Source organism: Mytilus galloprovincialis, chromosome 9 (assembly GCF_965363235.1).
Source record: "Mytilus galloprovincialis chromosome 9, xbMytGall1.hap1.1, whole genome shotgun sequence".
NCBI lineage: Eukaryota > Metazoa > Mollusca > Bivalvia > Mytilida > Mytilidae > Mytilus > Mytilus galloprovincialis.
In genome coordinates, this window is record NC_134846.1 from 84,642,326 (window position 1) to 84,665,607 (window position 23,282).

Here is a 23,282-nt window from a genome sequence, read left to right on the forward strand (position 1 = left end):
TTCTATATACATGATATAAGACGCAAAACTTCGAAAATTAGTAGACAAAATTTATCTTAAAATTTTATATTTTTAGCTTGTGCCATTGGACTATCACCATTGGTTCCATCAAACACCATTGAGGCAGAAGAAAAGATACAAAAACAATTTTATGGAGTTCTTCAAGAATTCAATACCAATCCTGTTCTACGAATGCAAATGAATACGACCTTAGATATCAGGCTATCAAAATTAAAGTTTACGTATTTAGAAGGTTCTCAGATGGTAGATGGAATTCTTACTTGCAAAAGTCGTGATGAAATACAGAAGGTTAAACAACGCATACGAGATAACAGATTAGCTGACTTTCTAACAAATTATTTAGACACTATTGGTTTGAATATTGAATTAGGTTTAACCATCAAGGAAAAAGTGGAAGTAATCGTGTTTGAAATAGAAGATGAGACTAACAAGACCAAAAGGTAAGTTGAATTGAATGAAACTAGTATAGGTTTTTTTTATTGCAATAAAAAAACGAAAAGACAAATACATTTTTGTTTAGACATGTTAGAATTATCTTTAAAATTGAGATAAAAAAAACTTAGATTTATTCTAGAATTTATAAATTACAATTGTATATCACTTGTAAGGATTTATAATAGGACTAATAAAGCTTCCAATTCAGAAGTCAAAAGTATAGGCAAGTGAAAAACACAACTTTGAGACTGGAAAATCTTAGTTAATTATAAACTGGTTCTCCTATTGAAAGATTCAAGAAAATTTGTCTTAAATTGGCATAACCAAAGACCTGAAAAAAATGGAAATTGCTGCTCGTCAGCTAAGCACGCTTCATTAAGGAGTTTTAAGGTAAATACGGTTATGGTGACATCATCCATCTTCCATCATCCATTATCATTATCGTCGTCGTCGTCGTCATTATGGTAAACATCATCATCGTCTTCGTTAACATGGTCATCATTCAATCGTCATCATCATCATCAACACTGTCGTCGTCGTCGATTATCATCATCATTGTCGTCTTCGTAATCATCGGTCATCGTTGATCATCTTCATTGGTTATCGTCGTCATTAGTCATCATCATCATCTTCAGTTATTATTCATTATCAGTCATCATCATCGGTCATGAAACATCAATCACCGGTCCTCATCATCCGTCATCGGCCCATCTTTCATTAATCATTGGTCATCAATCATCGGTCGTCATCATTATCGGTCATCAATCATCGGTCGTCGTCACTATCGGTCATTATCATTATGACCGATTATCATTAGTTATCTTTTTTGAATTTTTGGTCCTCAATGCTCTTCAACTTTGTACTTGTTTGGCTTTATAACTATTTTGATCTGAGCGTCACTGATGAGCCTTATGTAGACGAAACGCGCGTCTGGCGTATTAAATTATAATCTGGTACCTTTGATAACTATTATCATCTTTACTCATCATCAGTCAGTCATCAATCATCGGTCATCATCATCATCATTCATCAATCATCGGTCATCATCATCCGTCATCTGTCATCGTCATCATCATCTGACATCGGTCATTCGTCATCCTTTATCATCCGTCATCATCTATGTTCACCATCATTATCTTATCTATGGTCACCATTATCCCCATATATATGGTAAAAGTTTAGTAGTCGACATAATGAGTTTGGATAACAGTTAATCGACATTTTATTGAACAACGATCATTGGACTTGTATGACTTTTTAAACCACCACCTGGAAGAAGGGGATAATAAGTGGTTATTGTCCATTCGACTGTCACAAATTTGGTTTCCGTATAATCTTTTTATAATTGCCACTTGACCAAATTTTAAAAACAAATCATGAAATGGACCATAATATAAAGGTTCAGTTCGATTATAATGGTGTTGACATGTACTTTTTAAGAGCTATGCATTACTTACATGTAAAGTTGGGTTTTGTTCAGTTACCGGATGCTGATGATAATCCCGCTTGACCTTTTTTCTTAAAACTTAAATACAATGTCATGGACCATGAGTTAAATTTTGACAGTTTTACTTTTTACCGTTCAATAGTTATGCCTTTAAGGATGAACTTAGGTGAGGGTTTGTGAAATAAAAAAAAAAAACAAGAATTTAAAATGTACAAGTCAAAAGAGCATTGGTTAAGAATCAAAATAAGCAAAAAATATTGATAGGTCATGGACCTCATTTTCGAGATAATTGATATTTAAAATATGGCGGGAAAAGGCAGACTCGGACTTTAACCGTACATTTGTATTGGTATTGTTTGGGTCTCAAATCAAAAGAAAGAAAATCAACAATCTGCTATACTTTTGGTAAATGACCTTTTATAAGCTATTAAATCTTGTATGGAAAAATAAATGGGTGTTAGGGGCCAAAATATTTTACCTTGTATTATATGGAAAAACACCAAGGAGTCCGAACATTTGACACAAATGCCAAAACCTCACCTGAGTACATCCTTAAAGGGGCACTACCTGTCAAATTGATGTTCACCGATTTGACTGAAATTCTTTTCTATGATTTATAACAATGTAAAACATTTATCCAAATTATTAAAAGTCGAAAATAAACAATTAACAGAGCATGAGATCGATAACATTTATCTTCGTTTCGTGTGTATTTCAGTCTAGACTATATAATTAACTATCGAGTTGACCGCGTAAAACCTCCGATGACCATATAAGGTATATAATTAATATAAATATAAATAGATTAAACGAAATCATCGTGCAATTGGATTTTTCTAGGTCTATTAAATTTCATATAAATTATAGATTTAAATATATGTTAATCATTGTTTTTATCTGTATAAGAATGATATTTGTCGATCGAATCAGTCAATTAAATGATTTACCTTTGTTTTCATTTCAATGTTGACATTTTGTTCCTTTAAAGGTGCACTAGCTGCCAAATTCATGTTCACTGATTTGACTCAAATTCTCATATTTTATTTATAACAATGCAAAACATTTTTCCAAACTATCAAAAATATCAAATAAACAATTTACAGGACATGGTCTCAATAAGATGTTGCTTCGTTTCTTGTGAAATTTAGCCAAGACGCCATCTAATTAACTATCGAGTTGACCTTCTATGACCACAGATATTAATAGATTAGGCAACTCGTGCAATTGGATTTTTATAGGTCTGTTAAATTTTGTATTATAGATTAAAAATGTATGTTAAATCGTCGTTTTTACCTTTATAAGAATGATTTTGTGTGGATCGAATCACTTAAATTTACCTTTGTTTCACTTTCAATGTTGACATTCTTTTCCTTTAAATATCCGTACACGGACAATGCATGCGTTATTCTAAAATCAAATCAAATCAAATATTTTATTATAGTTTCACCTCTCTACATGTACAATACAAACATGAATACAATATATACAACATGTTTTAATTAAAAGTACAAAACAATCTTAAAAACATTCGAGAGCCACTCTCAAAAGAATTATGAGAGACTTTTACATAAAAATGGACAGCTCGATAAAAATATAAAACATTTTTTATCTATATAAAACATTCTTCCTTTGAATTAAAATATCATGGCAGATTTTGGCAGAGTAAAAGCACAAATTTTCATTTGTAAATAAAAATATAAATTTTTCATCATCATTTAAGTCTAAAAAATCAATATTAAAAGAAACTACTCTAGTAGAAACCTCTTGTCTTGCATGTGAATATAAAGGGCATTTGAGTAAAACATGTTTCTCATCTTCAATGAGTTTCTGTTGCATACATGAATCATTAAAACAAAATCTATTTTCACTTAAAACCCCTTCATATCTGCCTGTTTCAATTCTAATCGGCGCCACACCACATCGAAATTTGGCAAAGGCGCTTTTATATTTTCCTGACATATGAACACTTAAATAATGTTCTTTATAATATTCTTGTTTAAATAATCTATATGTACGCAGTTTACTGCGATCATTTATGTTTAAATCATTACACAATTTTCTCTTGTACATATCAAAAACATTACTTTCAATATTCTTAAGGTGGTACCTAACACTTTAACTAAAATTAATTTGGCTCGTTTAATTTTCTTAAAATTTTGACAAAGTATTTACTTTGACCCTTTGACAAAAATATAAAAATTTCAAAAAATTTCAACCAACCATTTTGTCAGAAAAATTACACTGGTTATATAGCAGTTTGACAAACACTTATTTTGATCATTGAAAAGCTTAATATTCCCTTAACAACACAATGTCATTAAAACATTCTGCTGATTTTACAGAGTTATCTCCCTGTAGTGTTAGGTACCACCTTAATCTCATTTTTTACTAAAAGTACAGTTTATATTACAAAAATTTTCAATATTAAGTTCTCTAAATTTACTATGAACTCTAAAATTCCAGTTTTAAATGTTACTGTTACATATTCTATTTGCCCATAAAAACACTTTTTTATTAAGTCTGGTATCATTCATTTTCAAAAATCTTGACCAATTTCTAAAAATACATGACCATTGTTTAATTATACATGGCATCCAGCCCGTATCTCAATATAATGATAAATTTGGGGTATATTTTCCAACACCCATAAAAAATCTCATGGCTCTATTTTTAATTGCATTAATACATGTAAATTCCCTAGCTCCCCATATTGAGGCACCATATTCAATAACTGACATAACCAGTGTATCAAAAAGTTTTGTAAAAATTGAAAACTCAAAACCACCATTAGCTTTACTTTTGGCAATTAACAAACCTAATGTCCTACTGGCAGACTTAGCAACAGCTTTTGCCATATCTATATAATTCAAATATTCATTTAACACTAGTCCCAAATATGTATATTTTTCTACAATATCTATGCTATTTTCATTAAACATAAATTGAAACTTTGTTCTTTGTACTGACTGGTGTCTAAAATGAACAATTTTTGACTTGCTTAAATTTACAACAAGACCATTAGTGTTACACCATTGACTTAAAATGTCTAATATAATATTTTTTGTAAATCTTTTTCATTATCACACATAAATACAATGTCATCTGCATATACCAGTACAGAAACAATATCATCATCAAGTTTTATGCCAACATTTAACCTCTTGACCTCATCAATAAGATCATTAACAAAAATATTGAACAAAAGAGGTGATAAAATGCACCCTTGCTTTAATCCTGACTTTACATTGAACCATTCTGTCATATGGCCATTTATTTTAACACATGACTGTACATTATTATAAACTAGAACACACCCGCGAAATCGCGGGCATATACAGCTTGTGAACTGTTGTAGGATGATTTTTGTAAAAGATATTATGTATGGAGAATTTCATAAAAGGTATCAAAAGCCCTCTCCCTTTTTCCAAAGTCCGATATTTGTTTCTTTTCTGTAATTAAATTCAATTATTTTCGCGTTTCTGGTCTCAGATCACAATTATTCTTCTCCTTTGCTACAATGCATCTTTTGGTAAAAGTCAAATTAAATTTAAAATTTGCACCGCTTCAAACATGAAATAAATGTAACTTATTATATAAAGACCATTATTAGTCTAATAAAATATGCTTCTAGGACAATTCATTTTCTTTTGAGAGCCTTATTAACATGCCAATGGTAGGATATGAATCTATTATAAAAGACCGACTAAGGCTAATTTGAGGGGTGGTCAGAGCCCGGAAATCCCGGGCTTAAAAACATGAAACCCGAGATGCAGAATTTAAAGAAATTCATATCCCGAAACTCCCGTAATGATCAATCCCCAAATCCCGAGCTTAAAAACAACCGATCCCGACGTCCAGAAAAAGGTCCTGCCTCCCTCTAATCTCTACCCTACTTTCATTTTTGCCAAATCACTACTTTCACTTTCAACAACAAATTTGTATGCCTCATTTATGGGCATTATGTTTTCTAGTCTGTGCATCCGTGCGTTCGTTCGTTCGTTTGTCCATCCGTCTGTCCCGCTTCAGGTGAAAGTTTTTGGTCGAGGTAGTTTTTGATGAAGTTGAAGTCCAATCAACTCGAAACTCAGTAAATATAGTGCCGATGTGGCATCCATGTACTACGGACACATTCTTGTTTCCACATGTTTTACTTATTTTAAATAATATATGCAACTGGTATGACCCCTTTTAAATAGTAAACATTTCAAAGAAAACAGTAGACAAAATAAAGAGAGTCTCTATTTATTAAAGTAGTATAATCGTAGTTTACGTGTAGATAAACGCGATCTAAGGAGATATAATAGTTGTGGTTCTTGCGATCTAAACACCATGATATGGAGATTGGCTTATCTATTTTTCATTTGTGTTATCTATCATACGATTGGTTGTACTTGTGGATGTTTCAAACCGGAAGTCTTATCTATGACTAAAAGTCAGTCTGATGTCGAAATCAATATCCGGACTCCTTTTTATACGCCCGGGACGGGACGTATTATGGTATACCGTTGTCCGTCCGTCCGTCCGTCTGTCCGTCCGTCGTCCACACTTCGGACAATAACTCAAAAACACCTACACCAATTTCCATGAAACTTAAGTGAGTTGTTTATATCTATTGACGTAAGCTCCCTTTCGTTTTTTTTTTAATTTCAGATTTTAAGTTTTGGATTTATGGGGCTTTATTCATAAAAAAGGGGGGATTTTCAACACTTCGGACAATAACTCAAAAAGGCTTTCACCAATGTCCATGAAACTTTGGTGAATTGTTTATATCTATTGATGTAAGCTCCCTTTCGTTTTTTTTTAATTTCAGATTTTAAGTTTTGGATTTATGGGGCTTTATTCATAAAAAAGGGGGGATTTTCAACACTTCGGACAATAACTCAAAAAGGCTTTCACCAATGTCCATGAAACTTTGGTGAATTGTTTATATTTATTGATGTAAGCTCCCTTTCGTTTTTTTTTAATTTCAGATTTTAAGTTTTGGATTTATGGGGCTTTATTCATAAAAAAAGGGGGATTTTTAACACTTCGGACAATAACTCAAAAAGGCTTTCACCAATGTCCATGAAACTTTGGTGAATTGTTTATATCTATTGATGTAAGCTCCCTTTCAATTTTTATAAATTTCAGATTTTAAGTTTTGGATTTATGGGGCTTTATTCATAAAAAAAAAGGGTGATTTTTAACACTTCGGACAATAACTCAAAAAGGCTTTCACCAATGTCCATGAAACTTTGGTGAATTGTTTATATCTATTGATGTAAGCTCCCTTTCAATTTTTATAAATTTCAGATTTTAAGTTTTGGATTTATGGGGCTTTATTCATAAAAAAGGGTGATTTTTAACACTTCAGACAATAACTCAAAAAGGCTTTCACCAATGTCCATGAAACTTTGGCGAATTGTTTATATCTATTGATGTAAGCTCCCTTTCAATTTTTATGAATTTCAGATTTTACATTTCCGTGTTATGAATTTTTATGCTTAAAAAAGGGGGGATTTTTCCAATTTTGGGACAATAACTAACACTTTCACAAAATCTTATGTATGGATGAAAAATTAAAGACAACAAACTTAGTTAAATTTGAGGTAGCCTTAATAGTGCCAATTTTTTTGTGCATTTTTATTTATTATTTGGGGGGGGGGGAATTTGACAGGGCTCACACTATTTCTAGTTGATCCTATAAATTCATTTAAAGCATAAAAGACAAGTTAAAAGAGCAACGGGCGTATCATGTGCTAAAGCGCAGCCCTTAATTAGCTCACCTGGCCCGCTGGGCCAAGTGAGCTTTTTCATCACTCTGCGTCCGTCGTCGTTAACTTTTACAAAAATCTTCTCCTCTGAAACTGCTGGGCCAAATTTAACCAAACATTTCCAAAATCATTATTAGGGTTTCTAGTTTAAAAATTGTGTCCGGTGACCCACCCAACCAACCAAGATGGCCGCCATGGCTAAAAATAGAATAGAGGGGTAAAATGCTGTTTTTGGCTTATAACTCAAAAACCAAAACATTTAGAGCAAATCTCACAGGAGTAAAATTGTTTATCAGGTCAAGATCTATCTGCCCTGAAATTTTGAGATGAATCGGACAACCCGTTGATAGGTTGCTGCCCCTGAATTGGTAATTTTAAGGAAATTTTGCTGTTTTTGGTTATTATCTTGAATATTATTATAGATAGAGATAAACTGTAGAAAGCAAAAATGTTCAGCAAAGTAAGATCTACAAATAAGTCAACATGACCAAAATGGTCTGTTGACCCCTTCAGGAGTTATTGCCCTTTATAGTCAATTTTTAACCATTTTTCGTAAATCTTAGTTATCTTTTACAAAAATCTTCTCTTCTGAAACTAATGGGCCAAATTATACCAAACTTGGCCACAATCATCATTCGGGTATATAGTTTAAAAATTGTGTCCGGTGACCTGGCCAACCAACCAAGATGGCCGCCATGGCTAAAAATAGAACATAGGGGGTAAAATGCAGTTTTTGGCTTATCACTCAAAAACCAAAGCATTTAGAGCAAATCTGACATGTGGTAAAATTGTTTATCAAGTCAAGATCTATCTGCAACAACAAAAGAGAGTTTTTAACGACCTCAGCTGGCTATACAACCCTTGCACAATCAACTGAATTTTGCAGAAATCATTAATAGGATAGATTGCCCTTATATGATAATTTTTTATTACCTTTTTGGTTTTTTTTGGCAAAGGGGGAGCGGGGGGGGGGAGTTGCGCAACAACAAAACAACTAAACAACTTTCTCATTACTTTGCATTTCTCGTTAGATAAATTTTACAAAATTCTCCCCTGAAACAACTGTCAAATTTAAACAAACTTGGTTTAAAACGACCACTAGGATATCCAGGGACCACTGTGTATGATGACCCTGCCTGCCCACATGGCTGAAATAAAACATAGGTTTCAAACGCACTTTTTAGTATTATATCTCTGAAACTAAACGACAGTACAACAGTTGCATTTATCATGCATCAATTGTAAATAAAAATATCAGGTGAGCGACACAGGGTCCTTGGACCCTGTAGTTGTCGTTTTTCTCCAAATATATCTCAATATGAATAATCATAAGAATGGATGACAAATGCGACTATGCATGTTACCTATAGAACACAGAGGCATGATGATTAATTTATCGTGGAAGGAAGAGAAGCGACACACAAAATGAGGTCTTCTCGTTTAATAGTATAGGGAAAACGGTAGTATTAGTTATCTAACAAATGTTAGTATTACATTTTCCCAGCATTAGGTTGGCCTTTTGTGTACCCAAGGCAGGTGAAGGAAGTCAAATTAGGAGCGCTGTGATTGGATGTAAGGGTACAATATATTTTTTTAATTATCTATGAATAACTGCAGTGTGTAAATTTACAATATAAATTTTAAAACCTATTGAAATATTTTCTAGAGAATTATTCGAAAAGGCTTCCAAAATTTCAAAAAATTTGTTGTAAAATGACGGTGGGCATGGATAACATAAACAAGCTCCGTTGGAAATTGGTCATGATACTATTTGGCTTTAATTTTTAAAATAGAATAATAAAGTACTAACACCACACATAACTGTTTTATCCAGGTTTTTGTTATAAAAAGTGGTAAATTTAGGAATTGTTAGTATTGTCGCCTATGGTAGAATAAATAGTACCGTTTTCCTATAGATGTTTCAAACCGGAAGTCTTATCTATGACTAAAAGTCAGTCTGATGTCGAAATCAAAATATCCGGACTCCTTTTTTGTCGTTTTTCTCCAAATATATCTCAATATGAATAATCATAAGAATGGATGACAAATGCGACTATGCATGTTACCTATAGAACACAGAGGCATGATGATTAATTTATCTCGGAAGGAAGAGAAGCGACACACAAAATGAGGTCTTCTCGTTTAATAGTATAGATAGCATGTAATGCTTTTAACATTTTCGAACTTATACCCAATGACTCAAGTTTAGTGAACAATAAGCCTCTATTAACCCAGTCATAGGCTTTTTTAAAGTCTATAAATGCACAAAAAGTTGAAAGCTTTTTTAATTTTCTGCTTTCAATGATAGTTGTTAATGTATACAAATGGTCAATAGTGCTACGGTCTTTTCTAAAACCATTCTGCTCATCATTTAAACAATCTAAATCATCAAGCTTACTTGTAAGTCTAGCATTAAGTACTCCACAATAAAGTTTATATGATGACGGGGCTAAAGTTATTCCCCTATATGACATAGGATCATGTGGGTCAGAAGTGGACGACTTTGGAATTGGCGTTATCATACCCTTACTCCACAAAGATGGAATTTTACCAGAATCATAACAAATATTAAAAATACGTGTCAATGCATTCAAAGCAGTATTATTTTTAAATAATTCAACTTGAATATCATCTATCCCAGGTGATTTGCCATTTTTAGACAAATTTAAAACTGTATAAACCTCATCTATTGAAATTACATTATCTAAAAATTCATCAAAAATAACCTGGTTTGAATTTAAGCTAATGCTACTATGATTTTGGTTTAACATATCACAAAAACGTATTCTTCCATGTATCTATTACTACATTTTGATTGTTACATAAGGAACCATCACTTAATTTTACTTCCATTGGTATATTGTTTTGACGTTCATTTCCCACACCGATTTTGCCGATCTATTACTTTCTACGGGGTTACATTGGAGTTCACATGAATGGATATAATGAGGTCGAGTTATTCACTTACAAGTGAATAATTCATTATCAATGTTTATTAGCTCAATTTGACAAAATTGAACCATTTTACCTGATAAAAGCCAATTATTATTTCACTTTTTCACTTTCATTAATGATTGAACAAAAAAAAATCATACTTTTGACTTTTTATATATCTCGTATTGAAGAAATGTAGAAGAAATAACTTATCTATTGAATGTCAAATTGATTTGTTTAGAAAATTAGTAGAACATGTAATATTATATGGATCAGAAATTTGGGGTTTTGAAAATTTAGATGTTCTTGAAAGTATACAGTTGCGATTTTTTAAAATTATATTGCACTTGAAGCAATCCACACCCAACTTTATTGTATATGGTGAGCTAGGAATATTTCCTATATCGATACAAATAAAGATACGTATGATAAATTTCTGGTGTAGACTTGTTAGAGGAAATGAAACAAAATTTTCATCCTTATTATATAAATTGTTACATGTTTACTACACAGATTATGGTTATGAATCTAAATGGTTAAAGTTTATAAAGAATATTTTAGATGATTGTGGTATGTCAAATGTTTGGCAAAACCAAACTGTTTTTTCGTCATTATGGATTTCAAAGTGTATTGAACAGAAACTTAAGGATCAATTTATACAATTTTGGTATTCAGAAATGTTCAAGTCTCCTAAGGCATTGTGCTATAGATTATTTAAAACTCATTTTTGTTTTGAAAAATATATCTCAGAGTTATCACCCTATTATATGTACATCCTTTGTAAATTTAGATGTGGTAGTCACAGATTACCGGTCGAGACCGGGAGATGGCGCAATTTGCCAAGAAGCGAAAGAGTGTGCTCTCTGTGTGACTCTATGGATATCGGTGATGAATACCACTATATAATGACATGTAGCTACTTTATCAATGAAAGAATAAATCTGCTTCCCCCTTTTTGTCACGAAAATGTTAACATTTATAAGTTTGAACAGCTATTTGCTTCCAACAATGTAATTGTATTAGAAAAACTATGTAAATTTATTAAGAACGTCCAAGAGAAGGTCGTTCCTCCAGGTTAGAACTTCTTAGTATCACTTTATATATGTATATGTAATTCACACATGCTATATAAGTTTGTATATTGTTAATATGTATATGTTCTCTGTAACAATTGTTTTAAGAGAATAAAGTATTCATTCATTCGTAGCTAGTGCCTCTTTAAAATACTGTTCACGCACGATTTATGCTTTATTCACCTCTAGCTGATTAAAGTTCACATGGATATGGATTCAATGAGGTCGAATTATTCACTTGCAAGTGAATAATTAATCTTCAAAGTTTCTTAACTTATTTTGTCAAAATTAAACCGTACTTGCTGCTAAAATCGAATTATTATTAATTTTCACTGTTTCATTTTCATTAATGACCCTTTAATAGTTAACTTATAAACTGGTATTAGTTTCTTTTTCTGGTAATTACTTTTTTCACTGTAGTAACAATCCATTAAAGTTTTTATACCCCCGCTTTAAAAAAGGGGGGGTATACTGTTTTACCTCTGTCTGTCCGTCCATCAGTCCGTCAGTCCGTCCGTCAGTCCGTCCGTCAGTCCGTCCGTCAGTCAGTCCGTCCCATGAAACTTTCGTCACATTTTTCTCAGGAACTACACATCCACCCTTTCTGTAATTTGGTATCAACATTTATATATGTCAGCCATACCGTGTGATGCGTTTTCAGATTCATCACTTGACAACTTCCTGTTTACCGAACACTTGTCTGATTTTACACATGATAGCCAAGTTGAAAATTTTCGTCACATTTTTCTCAGGAACTACAATACAAGGATTTCTGAAATTTGGTTTCAGGATTTATATAAGTCAGCTATACCGTGTGATGCGTTTTCAGATTCATCACTCGACAACTTCCTGTTTACCGAACACTTGTATGATTTTACACATGATAACCAAGTTAAAAATTTTCGTCACATTTTTCTCAGGAACTACAATACAAGGATTTCTGAAATTTGGTTTTAGGATTTATATAAGTCAGCTATACCGTGTGATGCGTTTTCAGATTCATCACTCGACAACTTCCTGTTTACCGAACACTTGCATATTTTTACACTATTAATATTATCCACTTGCGGCGGGGGTATCATCAGTGAGCAGTAGCTCGCAGTTTCACTTGTTTTTACTTATTTTTATGATATATATCAAGGTGGTATTCTCGTTTCCATCGGCACATCTATAGTGGTAAGAAGATGAGATAAATAGGTTTAAAGGAAAATAATCTCAGATCGTTGCAAACGTTCCAGTATTTTGATCATAGAATTGATATTATAATCATTCATACGTAAGTAACAGTGTGGTGTTTTTTGTTTCAGCTCTACAAATACATCAAAGATAGTGGACGGACTAAAGGAAACACAGGTAAATTCAATCGCTGATTAGCAATAAATAGATTGTTGATCATTGGTTTTGTCCTGTTTAACTTAGATGAAATGAGGTACCATAAATGAACTTGAAAATATTTAGCTATAGCTTTCGCACCAAGTCGAATCCTTGTACTTGAGCTATTGTTTATTGCAAGTGAAATCTTTAGTTTCCTTCTTTTTACTCAAGGATTATGTATCCTTGTGTAGATTCAAATTAAATACTGACCATATGGAAATTTTATAGAAAATCCACAGCCTTTTCACTCATACTCTCATAATTGGCAGCTTCTTTGTTCTAGCAGGGGTGATCTGAGCCGGAGCACCCTAGCTTGAGTTTCATTAATTTGCATGCTTTCCTTTGTTTTGTTACATTTTGGCGGGAATGCCTATTATCGCTATTTTGTGCATTTTCCTTTGATCTTTTTTTGTGATAATTTTTCATATCATGCTACTCGCTGGAGATCGAAAATTATCGCTAGAAACTAAGGCGGCAAATTTGACACGGGTAAAATTGTTTATCAGGTCAACCCGTTGTTAGGTTGCTGCCCCAGAATTTGTAATTTTAAGGAAATTTTGCCGTTTTTTGTTGCAGAAAGCTCGACATAGGGATAGTGATTCGGCGGCGGCGGCGGCGTTAGCTAACTTCTTAAAAACTGTATATTTTAGCAGGTGGAAGACCTGGATGCTTCATACTTTGTATATAGATGCCTCATGTTACGAAGTTTCCGTCAGTCACATGTCCAATGTCCTTGACCTCATTTTCATGGTTCAGTGACCACTTAAAAAAAAATTCAGATTTTTTGTAATGTTGAATTCTCTCTTATTATAAGTAAAAGGATTACTATATTTGGTATGTGCGTACCTTGCAAGGTCCTCATGCCCGTCAGACAGTTTTCACTTGACCTCGACCTCATTTCATGGATCAGTGAACAAGGTTAAGTTTTGGTGGTCAAGTCCATATCTCAGATACTATAAGCAATAGGGCTAGTATATTCGGTATAAGGAAGGACTGTAAGGTGTACATGTCTAACTGGCTGGTGTCATCTGACCTTGACCTTATTTTCATGGTTCAGTGGTTATAGTTAAGTTTTTGTGTTTTGGTCTGTTTTTCTCATACTTTATGCAATAGGTCTACTATATTTGATGTATGAAATGATTGTAAGGTGTACATGTCTAGCGGCAAATGTCATCTGACCTTGACCTCATTTTCATGGTTCAGTGGTCAAAGTTAAGTTTTTGAGTTTTTGGTCTTTTTATCTAATATTATATGCCAAAGGTTAACTATATTTGGTGTATGGAAATATTTTATGATCTATATGTCAGTCCGGCAGGTTTTATTTGACCATGACCTCAATTTTACGGTTCATTGCACAATGTTAAGTTTTTGTGTTTTGGTCTATTTTTCTTAAACTATAAGTAATAGGTCAACTATATTTGTTGTATGGAAGCATTGTTAGCTGTACATGTCTGCCAGACATGGTTCATCTGACCTTGACCATATTTTCATGGCTCATTGGTCTTTGTTTAGCTATCTTGGTTAATGTTAAGTTGATGTGACAGTTGTAATAAAGCTTTATACTTAGGACTATCAACATAATATCAATGATTAGTAAAGAAGGCGAGACATTTCAGCGTGTGCACTCTTGTGGTTATTATCTTGAATATTATTATAGATAGAGATAAACTGTAAACAGCAATAATGTTCAGCAAAGTAAGATCTACAATTAAGTCAAACATGACCTAAATGGTCATTTGACCCCTTGAGGAGTAATTGCCCTTTATAGTAAAATTTTTAACAATTTTTCGTAAATTTTTGTAATCTTTTACAAAAATCTTCTCCTGAAACTACTTAGACAAATTCAACCAAACTTGTCCAAAATCATCATTAGGGTATCTAGTTTTTATTTTTAAATTGCGTCCGATGACCAAGCCCGTGAACCAAGATAGACGACATGGCTAAAAATAGTACAAAGGTAAAATGCAGTTTTAGGCTCATATCTCTGAAACCAAAGCATTTAAAGCAATCTATCAAGGATAAAAAAAATTATTATGTCAAGATCTATCTGCCCTGAATTTTAAGACCATTCGGGCTACCCGTTGTTGGGTTGCTGTTCCTGAATTGGTAATTTCAAGAAAATTTTGCAGCTTTTGGTTATTATCTTGAATATTATTATAGAGATAAACTGTAAACAGCAATAATGTACAGCAAAGTAAGACCTAAAAATAAGTCAGCATTATAAAAATGGTCAGTTGACCCCTTTAGTAGTTATTGCCCTGTATAGTAAATTTTTAACAATTTTCATAAATATTGTAAATTTTTACAAAATATTTTCCTCTGTAACTACTGGGCCAAGTTCATTATAGATAGAGATAATTGTAGCAACAAGAATGTTCAGTAAAGTAAGATCTACAAACACATCACCAACAGTGACCTATTTTTTTTTTTGTCATGAATCCATCTGTGTCCTTTGTTTAAAATGCTCATAGACCAAGGTGAGCGACACCGGCTCTTGAGTGCCTCTAGGTGTTTTTTTATGACATTGAGAAGTTACGAAACTGTATTCTTAGAAAAAGTGATTGGCGTATCATGCATGCGCTCATGGGGTAGCTCTTTATTGCTTTTTGTCTTGAAACATTTCATAAAGAGAAACTTTAAAATGTTAACAAATGGTCAGTAATACAATTTCTACAAATTAGTCTTTATGTATGAAATCGTCAGTACTCCTTATTAGAATTATTATTATAATTTGAATAAAAAAATATTAGCAAGAAAAGATATACAAAAGTACTAAGGAGGAAATCGTCCCGCGATTCCTTATTTGAGATATTGTTGTTTAATGACGAATTTTCCTTCGTTCGTGTTTTGCCTAATATGAAACAAGTTATAAAAGAGAAATAGACACTTTAACAGTAAGACAATATCTAACAAGTCAAAAATTTAATTTCCATGGAGTTCGGTATTTATGTTATTTTACTTTTTACATTTAAGTAAGTAGACTGTCACTCTTGATTAATAAGAGTGATTGTCCTTAATTCAGATTTTTTTTACCTTGTTTTGTGTTTTGAGCAAAAACTTAGCAGATTAAATGATCAGCATTACAAGATCAGCAAAACAGAGATTTTTGTCATGGATGCGTTTCTCGTCTATAATTTTCCTTTGCTGAATATTCACATAGTCTACCACGGTGAGTTGTAGACTGGTTCCCGATCGCAATATTAAGTATGTTACATATATACCAAAATAACCTCGTGAGAGAGTATGCTAATAGCTAATACCTGGAACGTAGTACCGGGAACCAGAATAGGTGAGTTGCAGATCTATTTTACGTTTAGTTCCGCTCCTCTAATTTTTGGCGTAATCACAGACTTTCGACTCTGACAACTTACTGAAAATAATGGTTATACAGACTTTTTCTAAACACCTTCACGTATTGAGCTGTGTTTTAGTTTGCGAGACTGAGTCTTCTATGATGAGTTACAACTCGAGTTAACGTTTGGTTCCGCACCGCAGATTTTTGCCGAAACGTACTTTGGTATTTGACAATTTACACTCTTAAAAATTGTTGCAAGCTACATTAATTATTGATACCAAAACTTGTTTGTGCAAATAAGAATATCATATCTGGATCAACTGCCCATATGACACAACTGAAAACGAAGGCTATGTATGTATTGAAAATTCTAAAACACCAAATATTCATTTAACAGATAGAAGACACCAATGTGAATAATAAAACTGTCAGTAAAGAAATAGTTGGTGAAAAAGTGAGTATATTCAGTAACATAAACAACGTTCAAAAGCTCAACAGGAAGTGCCAGAATTTTTTTTTTCTCTCGTTTAACCATTTGGTTGAGATGTGATTGTTTACCAGGCGTGAGGATAACAAATCAGTATGAAAAAGACTCTCAGCTTAATAAAAATGATGATTAAAACCGCCTTGTATCGGTTTAAAAAAAATGATTGTTCAAACCCAGTCTAAGGTAAAGTGACACAAGAGGAGAAATGTTCTACTATGCAGGATAGTTTAATATCACACTAAACATACTTTACTTTAATAAGTAATTCAGACCTGAAATGACTAAAATTGTATTGTGCGAAAGGTATCACAAAGTTATGACCCTTGACATATGTTCGTACATGTAAGGTTTACAAATCTCGAATATCAACATTGGCCCATAGTTTCAATATCGTGGTTAACGAACATGATGAAATTCTGAAACCACAAATGATAATAATATTGCGAATATGAATGTTAAGCTTTGGACATTTGACAATGCATTGGAATAGCCCCTAGGACAAATGTTAAATGAACCCTGTCCAGAAAGGATTAGTTTGTCCTGCTGTTTGCAACTATAAATATCTCTCAACAAAAGTTAAGAAAAGAAGACATGTCTTGTCGACATTATACACTTCCCATGATCACATAATTGAAGTGTGTGGAAAGTTTCCGATTGTCGCTATCGTTCTGTCGGTGAACCGTTCTGCCCTACTGTCTGGTCTGTATAAATTGATTTGATATTTGAACTAGGGTTAGTATTGATATCGTACTGCTGATGTAAAAAAATATTTTCTATGACCCGGTTAACACTGGCAACGAAATTGAATCGATCTTGAAAAGACCAGTTCGTGTTTACATTGCACAAGCAAGATCGATCGAGATCGATCTTATTTAATCCAGTGCGTTTACACTACAACATAACCAGAACCGATCTGACCTTTATTTTCCTATCTAAATATAACATTACATAAAAAAAGATCGATCGCGATCAATTTAAGCGTTTACACCAAAAATGAAATCGATTCAAATAAGATCGATCTTTTTAAAACCACCTCTTGAGGTAGACTTTTAAAGTCCGATTGAAGATCGATATAACCCGTTTACACTGGACTAAAGATCGATCTTTTTTGTCAATGAAACGGGATCTAAAAATTCGTCTTTGTAATTAAATAATAAATAGATATAAGAAGATGTGGTATGAGTGTCAATGAGACAACTCTCCATCCAAGTCACAATTTGTAAAAGTAAACCATTATTGGTCAAAATACGGTCTTCAACACGAAGCCTTGGCTCACACCGAACAGCCACCGAAAATTTGAATCCCCGTATAGGTTTACAGCGGTTTTAGGACACGTTAGACTTTAATTGAATATATTGTTTTAGAGAGTCTTAATTCCATTTAAAAATAAAGGAGATGTGGTATGAATGCCAATGAGACAACTATCCACCAAAGTTTAAATGAATTGAAAGTAAGCAATGATAGACAACCGTTCGACCTTGATTGTAGTATATTTATCACAATACATGTATATGTTACAGGGAATTTGTAAAATCAGGGAATTTGTAAAATCTCTGGACTAATCAGTGATTTTGTACACTGATTTTTGTAAAATCACTAACAACATACAATCATATGAAAAAAAATACAAATGCATTTAAACTTTGGTATCCGTGAATTCGATTTCCTGACTTGACGCGTATGCTATTTTATCTGTATTTCTCTTAAAAAAAAACAACACTAGAGGCATCTGTAGTTGAGGTTCACCAAGCTATAAAACTAGGTTCAATCCACCATTTTCTACATAAAAAAAAATGCCTGTACCAAGTCAGAAATATGACAGTTCTTATCCAATTGGTTGATGTGTTTGAGCGTTTGATTTTTCAATTTGATTACAGACTTTCTGTTTTTAATTTTCCTCTGAGTTACTTTTTGCCGATATTCAAACCTTCAAAAAGAGTTTAGATCGGTTGAGTCAACAGCATGTATCACGTAATATGCAAATCAAAATGGTCAATTTTTATAAATCAGAATTGGACATAAATCGTTAATTCCATGTCTAATCTATTATCCAGTATTTTTGAATATTTTTAACCGCGAAAAGATGCTGCTAGTGAATTGAGACACGAAAAAGCTTAAAGGTAGCATTATTCGTGGGCGCATTACGTTTGCGCGCATTTTGGGATTACATTATTTTACGTTTGCGCGCAGCTTTTGATCACATTTGCGCGCATTTATTTTACAGGTAAACTAAGGTAAAAATAAATGTAATATAAATAAAAATAAAATAAAGATAGAAATGACTCTAATTTTGTTAATTTTCATAATAGATATGACGATAACGATCAATTATTGATTTTGAAAATATTTGTTACTTCAAATATTATATGTATATTTAATTGTTCATATTCAGCTCGTTTCGTTTTTCGGCAACAAACCGGGCAAAAATAATTCATAGTATAAATGAATTTACTTTTCGTATTGACAGAATATAATAAAACGGACTGATCCTGCTTGAAATCCAACTTCCACCTCCACGTTGGTGAGAATGGGAACTAAGACTAACGGAAAGGGTCCTTGTACTTGAAAAAAAAATTGAATAATTAAGTATTCAAAAATTTATTACCTGTATTAACCTGAGTATACCTGAGTTCACCTATAAAATAAATGCGCGCAAATGTAATCAAAAGCTGCGCGGAAACGTAATGATTTTTGGGCGCAAATGTAATGGTAATGCGCGCAAACGTAATGCATCGCCTTAAATCCTAATTTGTGTTTATTTCTATCGCCAGTTCCTCCTCATAATTTAGTACATATCACATATCTGTATTAATTGCACGTTCGACACACAAGTGTATTTATGGGGGGGGGGGGCAAATTTTTTAAGCAAGGTGTGTGCTGATCTTTAGTTTTCTGTGCAGTGTATTGCAGAATTATGTTTTTCTTTAAGTCATCCTTCGACTTTTCCATGACATTGTGATATTGTCTTCGAATTATAAGTTTGAATATTCCTTTGATGTCTGCCGCCTCAGTTTTAAGCAGTTTAATGTAATGACTACGCCCCTGTTCACGGAGTCGTTGTCAACATGGACGAGCGTATGGTATCAATTGAGATATGTAAACACCAAACGATGGCGTAGAGGATATAGTACTATTGAGAAATGGTGAAATTTAAAATTGGAAAGTGAAAAATCGTCATGCAAAGTTTGTTATAGATTAATGTTGTCAATCTGTGTCAATATCAATGAAAATGAACCAAGATATGAACCACACATTCTAACTTCGGTATTATCCTTTATCACTGGGTATTGAAGAAAAAAGGATTGACTGACGTGTTAAGTATAGGGAAACTGGAAATCTTCAATATATCTGATCTTGAAATCAAAGAACTAAAAATAATGGTTTCCTTTAGACCTTTGATAAGGTTCAGCGTTTCCAATTTGAATGCAGACTGTATAAAAAGAGTCAAACGCATAGATCGAAAATAAACTGACTAAAAAAAAGACAATCATACAAACAATAGTGCACAAGACGTAACATGGAAAACTAAAGACTAAGCAACACAAACCCCACCAAAAACTGGGGTTGATTTCAGTTGCTCTGGAATGATAAACAGAACCCGCTAAAAATGTGTAATCCGTCGTCATGCTCATGTTATTACAGACCAGGAAATTAGTCTTATTCGGTAGGTTACATAAGTGCAAAGGGAACGGGATTCTAGTTACGACAGGAAATACAAGCACGGGAATATCGTATCAATTGGGAGATGTATACTCCGTATGCAGGCGCTGCTGGAATTTTTCTACAAAGAAATGGAAAGTTTACAATTTGGAAACTGAAACCATCTCTTTTGTCGTAAAGTTTTGTTTTCAACCGACCATCATTGTCAATTTCTATATGTAAGTCAAGATATGAGGCAGACTTAACTTTCTGTAATATCCTTTATCTCTAGTTCGATGGGATAGATTCGTTCAACATAGTCACCAAATTTTGTATTATTTAGTGAGAGAACATCACGTAAAGTTAAAGGATATTGTTGACTTCTTATATTTCCTCCTAAGAAGTTCCTGTATGAAGTTAGCCTAAAAAACAAAGATCAAGTTTAAATTCGGGTGGTGTCACGTTTACCGTTCTAGATGTATGTCCCTTTACAAACGAAAAAGATTCCATTCTCTTACTTAAGTTAGCCTCATTTCCGTTATGAAACTTAAACACATGAATAACTATTACATAACCAACAAAAGTCAAATCAACTACATATTTTGGTAGTGTCACTTTTACTTTATATTTAACACCACTTTCAAATTGTCATGATTTACAATGAAAAGAAAATATCATCCTCCACACATGGCCATGAAAACACTGAGATATTATTTTTAATTTAGTGAAATTAATAATTGGATAAAAAAAGTTCTAAGTTTCACGTATTGTCTTTTTTTTCAAAGCAACTTGTCTTACAGTTCAACCTTTAGGAGTAGTAAATACGCAACATGAGGGATCTTATTCAAGGTGTATAGTTACGATCATAGAAAAATATGATTTAAATTCGATTAAAAAATTACCGATAGTTATATCATGGAAATTGGTAATATATAAAGAATCGAGTCTGTTTATATTTTGGATATAGTTTCTACAAATGAGCGGTGAAATTTCGTACCAACAGAACAAATATTTCGGACCTAATTAAAAAAAACCTCAAAAATCGACAGCAGACATTTTCTGTTATTAAACCAAGCTCTGTTCTTAATCTGTTACTAAATAATATTAAATTTATAGGCTTGCAATACAATTCCATATTGCAGTCCTAAGTATGAAATCGCTTAAATTATAATTGCATCTTGTTATTCTAAACTGTTGCCTAAATCTGAAAGCAGTATATATTTCTCGCCCTGAAACGAAGATCATAAGATTTTATTAAAATCAAACTTGTCAGTAACGGTTTTGATTTTGTAAATATTGCCGGTAATCATTCCATTAAAGATCATTCCTGGCTATTTTGATAATACTTATATCTACTTGGAAATGTGTGTTTAATCATAGCGAAGTGTGTTAGATGTTAATATCATCGACAATACACCTACGCCATGAAAAAGGAAAATTACAAAAATACTGAACTCCTAGGAAAATTTAAAACGGAAAGTCCCTAATGAAATGGCAAAATCAAAAGCACAAGCACATCAAACGAATGGATAACAACTGTCATATTCCTGACTTAGTACAGACATTTGTTAATGTAGAAAATGGTGGATTTAACCTGGTTTTATAGCTTGGTGAACCTATCACTTGTATGACAGTCGCATCAAATTCCATTATATTGAAAACTATGCGTGAACAAAACTAACAAACATTATAGGTAACAAGAGGCTGTCACAACGACAGCAAACCGGATTTATTAATATTTATTTGTGTCCTGGCAATATCACAAGAACCATTACTGATGAATGGTGAAAGTGAAAATCGTCAATATCAAATTTGACCTCCATTTTGTCATCAGTATCAACATATTAAAATTTGAAAAGCTTAGATTGAATGGTTCATGAGTAAATGCAACAACGTGAATGGAAACACCATTTTACAATCTTTCAAGAACCATAACGCCTTCATCTTCAGGAACGGTAAAAGTCAAAATCGTCATTATTGAACTTGACCTCTATTTTGTCATCAGTAACAACATATAAAATTTCAAAAGCTTTGGTTGAATGGTTCATGAGAAAATGCACGGACACGACTGGAAACACCATTTTTCAATCTTTCAAGAACCATAACTCCTGAACGGTAGAAGTCAAAATCGTCATTATTTAACTTGACCTCTATTTTGTCATCAGTTACAACATATTAAAATTTGGGAAGCTTTGGTAGAACAGTTCATGCGTAAATGCACGGACACAACTGGAAACTCCATTTTTCAATCTTTCAAGAACCATAACTCCTGAACGGTAAAAGTCAAAATCGTCATTATTGAACTTGACCTCCATCTTGTCATCAGTAACAACATATTAAAATTTGGGAGGTTTTGGTAAAACAGTGCATGCGTAAATGCACGGACACGACTGAAAACTCCATTTTTCAATCTTTCAAGAACCATAACTCCTGAACGGTAAAAGTCAAAATCGCCATTATTGAACTTGACCTTCATTTAGGGACCGGTCAAAATTTATCGTCACATAGGACCGGTGCAAAAAATAAAAACATTTAATAAAAGTTACAACCCTATGGCTTTCTGACTGAAAAAAAATGATGTCCTATGCCAACTTAGTAATAAAAAGGTTGGTGTCCAACCTACTTTTCCAATGTATTGTAAATAAAAGTATACTTAATAGAGGCATTTAACATATGTTGTCTTTATAATATGATCAAAAGCAACAGTTTCATGTTTTATTTTGTTGATTCACATACAATTACATGCATGGCATTATCATAAATTATACTATGAATATAGCATTGAAAAAAAACAAAGACATTGAATAATGCAATAAAACCACAA

The 23,282-nt window shown here is 32.8% G+C and overlaps 1 protein-coding gene across 1 annotated transcript; it reads left to right on the forward strand.

The window, feature by feature from the left end:
* Positions 1–261: 261 nt before the first annotated feature.
* Positions 262–17,146, forward strand: LOC143046863 (uncharacterized). The gene is made up of 4 exons (XM_076219922.1): positions 262–461; positions 12,971–13,016; positions 16,730–16,786; positions 17,123–17,146. The coding sequence occupies exons 1-4, from the start codon at positions 262–264 to the stop codon at positions 17,144–17,146; spliced, it is 327 nt and encodes a 108-aa protein (XP_076076037.1).
* Positions 17,147–23,282: the final 6,136 nt, after the last annotated feature.

What these genes read in the sequence shown, in the direction of transcription:
- LOC143046863 (XM_076219922.1), top strand. Translation starts at nt 262, where the DNA reads ATGGTAGATGGAATTCTTACTTGCAAAAGTCGTGATGAAATACAGAAG. An exon ending in ACGGACTAAAGGAAACACAG is followed by an intron (nt 13,017 to 16,729) that starts GTAAATTCAATC and finishes TTCATTTAACAG; the next exon opens with ATAGAAGACACCAATGTGAA. An exon ending in AAGAAATAGTTGGTGAAAAA is followed by an intron (nt 16,787 to 17,122) that starts GTGAGTATATTC and finishes ATTGTGCGAAAG; the next exon opens with GTATCACAAAGTTATGACCC.